General features: G+C 46.0%; 1 protein-coding gene across 6 annotated transcripts in view; it reads right to left on the reverse strand.

Moving 5' to 3' along the window:
• The window catches only part of HMGXB4 (HMG-box containing 4), a 32,531-nt gene extending 23,481 nt beyond the window's left edge, over window positions 1-9,050 (reverse strand). The window contains exons 1-7 of one of the 6 annotated variants that reach the window (XM_044780775.2): window positions 8,955-9,022; window positions 4,325-4,423; window positions 3,876-3,980; window positions 3,530-3,678; window positions 3,201-3,279; window positions 2,980-3,094; window positions 1,469-2,424 (exon numbers count right to left, since the gene is read on the reverse strand). In XM_044780775.2, coding sequence (XP_044636710.1) covers window positions 1,469-2,356 — 888 coding nt within the window. In that variant the 5' untranslated portion in view covers window positions 2,357-2,424; window positions 2,980-3,094; window positions 3,201-3,279; ... (2 more) ...; window positions 4,325-4,423; window positions 8,955-9,022. Of the gene's footprint in view, window positions 1-1,468; window positions 2,425-2,979; window positions 3,095-3,200; window positions 3,280-3,529; window positions 3,679-3,875; window positions 3,981-4,324; window positions 4,424-8,954 lie in introns of all 6 variants that reach the window. The other 5 variants (XM_070506988.1, XM_070506990.1, XM_014832606.3 and 2 more) reach the window with 5 other exon arrangements.
• Between the last annotated feature and the right edge of the window lie 200 nt (window positions 9,051-9,250).

The following is a 9,250-nucleotide window of genomic DNA, read 5'->3' on the forward strand; positions in this document are numbered from 1 at the left end:
GGAGATGCAGGTCTGGGGTCTGGAGGATGAGCTCAGTGAGTGACACGTGGGTCTCAGGTGCCCAACGCATCAGGCAGAAATACTGATCAGGCAGTTGGAAATGCAGGACTGGATTTAGTTGTCTGGCTACGCTTCTTCCTAAACCTCTCTCTGCCTCCCTTCCTGCATCCCCTCCCACTGAAATCCTTTTTCTTTTTCAAGCTTTCTCTGACCACCCTGGCCTCCCACATTCAGCATGTAATATTAGTTTATGGCACTGTCATATATCACGAGAATGGAAATTCTTAGGATGAACAGAATCTTGCACAGAATATATGCTATTTCGCGAAGCAATTTTCAAATAAACAAACAAATAAAACCTGACCTAGTATTTGACTATACAGTTCTTTCTCCTCACATTGATTCTTGACTCAGAAGGTAGTTTTATTTTTTCTTTCTGAGACACACATACTTTGTTAAAAGGTACTCTTTACACTGGGGAAAACAACTTGCACCTCAATTACTGACTGAAATGAAACTGCCATTTCCAAATTCTTAATATATTTGATTTTCTCTTTCTTAGTAGTTTTTCTTTCAGATTTTATCTGACATTTCATTTTGCAGAACTATAAACAAAGGAAGAAAACGGTTGTCCTTAGGTGGCAAAACTATGATTGCTTTTTTCTTCCTACTATTTTGAATTTCTAAATTTCTAGAAAAATAATATATTACTGTGACAACGGGAAAAAATGTTTATTTTTTAAAGGAAACCTTTAATGATATCATCATCAACCCCTAAAGTACAACTGCTGGAAAATTTCTCGAGTTGTGAGAAGGAAAGCAAACCAAGGCAGCTGATTTCTCATTTCTATCTCAACAGTGAGCTCCCCGAGGTCAAGAGCTATGTCCTGCCCAGCTTTTCACCTCTTGGCATGTATTATAGCATTGGGCTTGGCAAACAGTAAGCTCTCAAATGGTGAAAGAATACACATTTGACATTAAAAAGAATACCAGAAAGCAGCCAACACCAGTTGGAGGAAAGCTATTAACTTCTTCCGTTAACTTGGTCATTATTCTCTATTCTCCCAATTTTAAAAATCTTTTTCAGCCAAAATGAATTCATAGAATACATTTTCCCAACTCTCAACTGCCCTGGGTAGACAGTGGGGCCGAGTGAATGAAGCTGGGGTTGGCTCCTTCTATGAAGTCTAAGTACCCGTCAGAAGGAGCCACGGTACTCCTACACCCAGGCTTGGCACAACGGAAGAACAACTCTATTAAGAGAACCCATGAATAATTAAGATCGCTCCTATTTGTAGACCAGACAGACTCAGCCACTGGTAGTAATACTTTCTACCACTCCAAAACTGCCCTCACCTTGCTCCACTCCCGGTGGTGGGCCTCAGCCGCTTCATTCCAAGCCCACTTAGGACTACCAAGGGAAAACCTGCTTCACCCCTATCCCCGCCCCACTTATAAAGCGGTTTACCTTTTCTCCTCTCTCTCTCTCTCTGTCCTTCTCCTCCTTTTTCTTTTTTTTCTCACTGTGCCCATCTGCGTGGAGGCCAGGAAGTGGTGGAGGAGGGGCAGCTGCTCCAGCGTAGGGGATGCTGGGAGGAGGGCCAGGTGTCATTGTGAGCTCCCCCACTGCTGCAGCAGAAAGGCCCGAACTTCTCTTGGACTTGGAGTGCCGCCTCTCTTTATGCTTCTCCTTGTCCTTCTTCTTCTTGCTCTTCTTTGACTTCTTCTTCTTCTTGATTTCCCGGTAAGAATCATCGATCACTAACTCCCCAGCCTCCAGCTCCCCACCAGAGGACGAGTCTGACTCCACGAGAATAGGTTCAAGGCCTGCAAGGTCCAGGTTAGCACTGTGGGACTCTGGGAACTGGGAGGCGTCAGACCCACAGCCTTCAGGGCCAGGAGATGAGTGTGGGTCTGAGGACGACTTGTGCTTCTTCCGGGCTGTTTTCAGGAAGCTCTGGAGCTCGTGTCCTAGGAGTAAAGCAGCTTGCTCGTCCCGAGCTGACTTCTTAGAGGATTTTTTCACAGCCGTTTGTTGAGAGGGGTACTGAAAAGGCTCCTCGTCAACGGAGCTGCTCCCCTTCTCCTTTGGTGAGAGAATGAGTTTCATCTTTAAACCGTCAGGCTCGCGGAGGGTCAGCGTCTCTGTGTTCACGTAGAGCGGTTTCATCTTTTTGGATTTGTGGGAACTACCATCCTCCAGAGACAGCTCCCCACTGCTTCCACTCACTTTCTTCCTGTGGTGTTCCTTTTTACTCTCTGAATGGCTTGAAGAACTGGAGGACTTTTCCCCTGTCTTTTTGGAGGGCTTGGAGCCTGTCGCCAGTGGGGAAGTGATAGCTTTCAACAGGTCCATAGCTGTATCAGCAGGTTGAGGGCTGGACTTTTTCTTTTTCTTCTGTGACGATTCCAAAGACGAAATATCTAGAAATAATCAAGAGAAGTAACGTCCTCATGACAAAGCAACGTCAATCAGTTTCCTCTCTCACCAAAATACCCAACTAACATGAGGAAAAGACTAACAGGAATGATTTGAGGGGAGGCCCTTCAACTGAGTCCTAACGCTCGGAGATGATGCTCATGAGCTTCTTGGCTTGGTAGATTTTGCCTCTGACCCTGGAGACAGTTCTTGCCACTAAGTTGTTTTTCTTCACTGAGTCTTCACAAGCAACCAAAGAGAGTATACCCAGAAGAATGGACTATAGCTGTGGGATTGCAAGTAGTTACAATTTAGATTACACTGCAGAGTATCATCTGTTTCTGTGTTCAGGACAAATCCATTCTAGTAAAGAGTTAGTCTCATCAGCTATGTGCAGAATATAGCTAAGAAAAACTGGTCTTGTGAGTGGATATGCATTGGACTGAGAAGTAACCCACAGGTGCAGGCCAGAGGGCCCAGGACGACACATGGCAAAAGGGATGCTAGATAACAATGGGCATAAGATAAGTGGATGATTGGGGGGAGAAGGAACCTGGTACCTGGTGTATCACAAATGAAGACTGTTCTTCTATGCTGAATCCTCCAAAATACCAGCCCTCCACCTCTCTCCTCCTTCACACTGGTTTACCGGCACTCAGAACAAGAACCACTGTCCTGTTAAATAGGCCACTGAGTCAGCAACATCTGGATCCCTTCCCCTACCCCGACTCCAAGAACCAGTGATGTGTTTATCCCACCTGCTGCCCTTTCCCATCCTTACCTCCATAGTAGTAATCATCAGAGGAGTGCTTCCTCTTCTTCTTGTGCGTGTCCGTCCCCAAGAAGTAAAATTCACTATCCTAGAATTAAAGAGAAAGAAGAATTGATCAAAGAGTAAGATGATGAGGCAAAAGCAGTTTGGAACCAATCTTGTTTTTTGATCATGTCTGACTCCAGAAAACAAAGTAAAACACAGAAAATAATGAAAACAGATGTGAATGATGTTCATTTTTCTACTGAGAAGTTTTTAAAAGAAACTTTTCTTTAAATATTAAGAAATATGATGTGAAATAGTTTAAAACTTTCCTAATCCAAACGTTTAGAATTTACCTTTAACTTCTTCTTGGAAGAATTCCTGACCTGAGCGGCAATTTCTTCCTCTTCCCTTAAAAAATCTTTGTAAGAACGTTTCTTTTCTCGTTGGCTGCGGCCAGCTGCTAGTCCTATGTCCTCAAAGCTGTGATCACCATCAAAGCAATCTGAGCAGCACAGGTCCATTTGGGAGAGGAAACGAGAAAGTCAAGTAAGTAACAACCAGATCACCACGCATGTAATGCAACAGTCCCTCCATTTCCAAATTAAAATAATGTTTCAGTAAGTCCACCGGAATACAGGGCTAGATCCAAGGGGACAAGAATATTTCTTGATGATTTGGCTGCAAATACAAGAATCAAACCTGAAGAACCAATGTTTCCACGCTACGCAAAGGCCCAATGTGCATCCTCAGCCATGGTTTCTTAGTTGTGATTTGGCAGGTGGACACAGACTTGCAGAGGTAAGGCTGAAAAGAATAAGGATTCACGTGTTGTGTTGCTCTGTGGGAGTCCAACATGTGACTCCTATCCCCAGACTCCTGCACACTGGAGCTGGCAAGGACCACGAGTGCTGCAGGGGATCACCCCAATAGACTACAAAGACTTATAGTTCACACTGTTGTGTTGGAACCCTGTCCTGGTTTTCGTTTCCACGGGCCCAGTCTGGGGATGACGTGGAGGCTTAACCGTGCTCTGGATCATCACTTGGGAGTCCAGGCTGTGACGGCCAGTCCTGGTCTCTATGTCCATGGGCTGCAAGGATTGAAGAGGACACCCCCTTTGGAATGCTTCTCAGATTAAGGGGTCATACCTTCTTTCTTCACGGAGTCATCATAAGCCATGGCGGTCCTGCAGGGCCTTTGAGAATGTGTCACTGTGTCCAGGCTCCTTCCCGTCTACAGGACCAGGTCTGAGAAACAAAGAAGGAAAACTCTCCTGTAATGCGAAATCATTGTGGAGAGGCAAGCTTCCCGGTGGAAGTGCGCAGGGATCCAAGGGCAGACTGGCAGGGCGGCAGGAATAAAGGAGTGTCTTGTCCCCTCCTCATCCTGTTTGTAAATACATTGGGGTTGAGACTGTAGGCACTGCACTAGGCTTAATTTGATTTGATTCATGAATTAAAGTTGCTGTTTGGGGAAGTATATAAATTAATACTTCCCATATAAAAAATACTTCAAAATGAATGTGAATTTCTGAAATGCTAACAGGACTGACAACATCGAGACAGAGTAAAAACCGACATAAAGTCAGAGGGATAGGTTCAGTCACGGTGACAAAATGCACAGATAAAGTAGGACGCAAAGGAAGAGAGATTACACCACACATTGGAGACCACAAAATCCTACCATCTGGATTGACGACAGGCTAAAATCTATTGTACTTTTATTTAAACAGGAATGATGACAACATTACAGGGACGGTAAAGATCTTTAGAGCATAATTTTTTTGTAGGCATTTTGTTGGGCTGTATGAATTTGATCAAAATCATAGCAGTGTAAAAGTAGGGACACTCACATTAGTTGGCCATATGACAGCTTTCAGCACTATCAAGCCTTTCTAAAGGCAAACAAGGAAGGATGATCACTTGTCCACTGGTGATGAAATTTTTGATTAAGATTTTCACTAATTTAAAGAATTGCTATAACCTAAATGTTCTAAATATTGTCTTGAATTTTTCCAAAATTATTTTTTTGGCATTCAAGTTTACATGTCCATTTTGATTTTGAAGATGACAAGCCATAAACTGTCCTCTAAGGTAAAGTTTTTCAAATATGTTAAGGACAGGCAATGTCACAATTCCTGCAGGAAATTTAAAAATTATACACTAAACATACTGAAAATGTTCTCATCCAGTTAGTGAAGTACTTAAAAGTTGGTCTGATTGGTCACTTATTTCAGTTTTATTTTACCTTTATTACTATAATGGGACTTAGAAACGCTGAGGGACATTTCAATGAGACATTGCCAAGCCCTTCAGGCAGTTGTGGGTAATACTGAAGTACATAACTTCGGTGAAAGAAAAAATGAATTTGATTAACAGGGAAACTTTCATAAGAGTTGCATTTACAATAAACGAAAAAAGACTGAAGTGCACTAGTCAGATAAAATACAAGGCACAGATATGCCTAAGTTGAAAACAGGAAAAGAAGCACTACCAAGAATGATTTATGCGTAAGATTAAGAAAAGAAACACAGACAAGCATCTGTCCTCTTTCTGAAGAAGGAGAATGAAGAATGGACTTGGTCAAGGTGAGAGAAGCTAGAGTAAAGAAACTGACTGAACTGGATTATTTTGAAGATACACTGGAGAACTGCCTGCTCTGAGGGCTTTTCATAGGATACGGAGGGGGTATAAGGTCAGGTCTCATGTAGAAATATGAGGAGGCAAGATACAGAATGCAGCCAGTTTTTCATGTTCCAGCATTAAGCATTAAACTTTCTCCAGTAGAAATTATTGTCCTCCCCTTTCCACCCAAAAGGGCGCTAACCCCAAAAGGGGTGAGGAGAGGGAGAAAGTCACAGCAAATCACATCCAGTCGTTTCAGAAAGGTACATCCTCTCATTGGCATTAAAATACTGAGTTTATTAGAAAGATATATAGATCTCATTAGTTTTCATAGGCTGATAATGCCAGGAAACACCACAACTTGAGACCTCGAGTTAACGCTTTTCCATGCCAAATGAATTTTGGCAAAGAATGTTTGAAAAATAATAGAGGAAAAATCTTAAATATTCAACATCATCAATATGGCCGCCAACGTGTTGCCAACAACAAAATGCACTTCTATACAAAGCAAAGGCAGGTCCTGAGACCGATAACCAGGCCTTCCCTTTGATAACATCAAAACTAACGTAAAACAGAGTTGAACACCTAGCAGTCAGAGTAGGATTAAGTACCTCTGAAGACAGTACGGGAAAGAAAACAATGTCACTTGCTGGACTAGGAAAAAGCACTCATGGCTCATAACTGACTGCTGTGAAAAACAACCAGTGGATTTAACAAGTTGTGAAAGGGGACAGAAAATTAGGAGCTGATCCTCCGAGGCACAGACCAACACAGTAAACACGTGCTGGCGTCAGCATTATGTATTAGGATTAGGCCTGCTGCTATTTAAACTTTCATAAAAACGCTGAAGAGCATTTTATAAATTACAGGATTAAATAACCTATAGGAAAAAATGAGTGGGGCCTGAAGGCAAGTCCAACTCACTAGAGAATTGGGACAGCCAAGAGCTTAAATAACGAAAATTCAACACAACGGACTATGTCACTCACAGCTTGGGCGACTGACGGTCCCTGAATTTCCAGGTTCTTTAAAATCAGGATATTATTGCAGATCAGGGGTTAGTTTTGGTTGCTGACTCATAGAAGAAAGATGAAACCAGATAAAGAAGTCTTAAGCAATAGTGTGGAAGAAAGGCAGAGTTAGGGCAACATTTATATAAGATCAGATGACTCCCCTGGTAACTCTTCCAGGTGTTGAATATTATCCACAATAAATTCAGAGTTCAGAGTTGGGCAGCAGATTGCGAAGATTAACGAAAATGAAAAATATTAGCTTTGAATTTCACATTAGAAAACAGAGGCCATAATTACATTAAATGTTGGCCAATGTAAAACAGGTGTTAGAACCCAATCTCCTGATTCCATAATTTTGGAGTTTATAGAATTCAATGTTGTCAACTTCAAGAGGGAGGATGATTTTACAATTATGTTCCTCTCAGTATGCTAAGAAATGACAACATAAGTAAAAGCTTATTTAATATTTTTTATGGAAGAAAGCCATGATAAAAAAAATGTGTACGTATGAAATGTGCAAATTGTTAAATGGTTCTTTTGGGACTTTTCTTCAAGAGATGAAAAAGAAGAAGCAGAGCTGATCTTCCACTGGTCGATAAGCATATGTGTTATGTTCAGGCATAATTTTCAGGATTACCAAAGTAATTAGGGAAAACCCAAAAATCATCGGATACGGTACTTTGTTATTTTGAAAGTCCAAATTATCAGCACTGGAAAAAAGTTTCAGAAGGTGATTTTTTGAGGCCATCTGAGGCTCAGGAATCACTAACAAGCTTCTTGATCCCAGAATGTAAAGGAGTATTGAAAAAGTGGGACGGGCCAAAGTAAGGCCTGGACACCGGGCAGTGAGCGAAATCCTGAAATCCTGACATCCAGGGCTAGTTCAGGACGAGAGCCTTGTTGCAGAGTCCCTGTTCTCTTCTTCCAGCACTCCTTTCGGGAACTCAGACTGCCAGTCCGCGCAGGAAAAGATGCTCATCCAGCTGTTGCGTTTCTGAATTGCTGTTGTCGTGACTTCTGGGAGAGGAGGAGGGGATGTCTTCTCCTATCTCGTCGAGCTTTCCTCCAATCTTAGAACGCAGCGACTCCGAATTCCGGCCACTCCCTTCTCCAAGAACCTACCTATGCAGCACTCACAGCCCCTGCCAGCTCTGCAAACTGCAGAGATCCCGACAGCCTGGGATGGGGATCGAATCCTCTCACGGCAACGCAACTAAGCGGAACCACGGACCACCGCACAGATCGGCTGACAACACACATTTCCCCAAAAAAAAAAAAAAAAAGAAAAAAGCAGCAATACAAATTTTGACAAGCCTCGTCCAATCAACAGGCTCTCCTTTGGATTCAGTCTTTTATTTATGCTGCTCTAAGGGAACAGAATCAGCCATCCGCTGAGCCCACCGGGAAGAAGGGAGATGCTTCTCCTCTCCTGCGTGATACGAAATAAAGTGGATCTACGAGTAATAGTGGTGGGGGAAATGGGCCCGTGGGGACGATCCCGCGAAGAAGGCAACCTTCAAACTGGGTGGCACGCCCCGAGTCCACAGGACACCAAGTTATGGGGACAGCGAGCCCCCAGGACCCCCGTTTCTGCGGTCCCCCTGGCAGACCAATGGGATGCTCCCGGCAGTCTGGCAGCAACAGCTAGTTCAATAAAGCTGCGCGACCGCGAAAGGAAGGCGGCTCCTCGCATCGGCCGCCCCGGCGCCCCCTCCGCCCGGCCGGGCCCTCGCCCCCTGACAGCCCGGGGACCCCGCCGCCCGGGCCCGCGCCGGCTCCCCGCGGCCGCGCCGCCTCCCCGCGCCCCCGAGGGCGGAGACGCGGCGCAGGGGGAGGGGCGCCCGGCCCGAGGCCCCCCGGGCGGCCGCACGCCCCCTCCCGGCCCCGCCGCTTTCCCGCCTTCCCCATTTGAACAGCTCCCGCCCTCCTTCCTGCTCCGGCCCGCTCCAGCCCCGGCCCGGCGCCGGCCTGAGGCCGCTACTCCAGTCCCCGGCTCGGCGCCCGGGCTAGGCCGCGGCGGGCCTGGGGCGCCCCCGGGGCGGTGTCGCGGGCCCCCGGCGGCGGGGGGCGGCGGGCCGGGGCCGCGGCCACCTCGGGGAGGGGTCCCCGCGCTGCCTCGCGGGGGCTCCGCTCGCCGCTACCTTCACTCGGCTCGCTCGGATCCCGCCTCAGCGCCGCCGACCGCCGCCATCTTGGAGGGGAGGAAAGCGCGAGCGGCCAGGCAGCCTCAGTCGAGCCCAGAGCGCAGACTCCGGCTCGCGGACGGGCATCTCGCTCGTGCACGAGCGCCGAGCGCATCGAATGGAACCGCGAGCTGGCCGAGGTCGGCAACGAGTAGTGACTGAGGGTTTGCTCCGTGCCGGGCTTGGGCTAGAAGCTTTACGAACACTGTATCGTTTAATCCTCGCTGCATCCCTGGGAGTAGGTTTTGTCACAT

This window comes from Equus asinus, chromosome 4, assembly GCF_041296235.1.
Source record: "Equus asinus isolate D_3611 breed Donkey chromosome 4, EquAss-T2T_v2, whole genome shotgun sequence".
In the NCBI taxonomy this organism is placed as follows: Eukaryota; Metazoa; Chordata; class Mammalia; order Perissodactyla; family Equidae; genus Equus; species Equus asinus.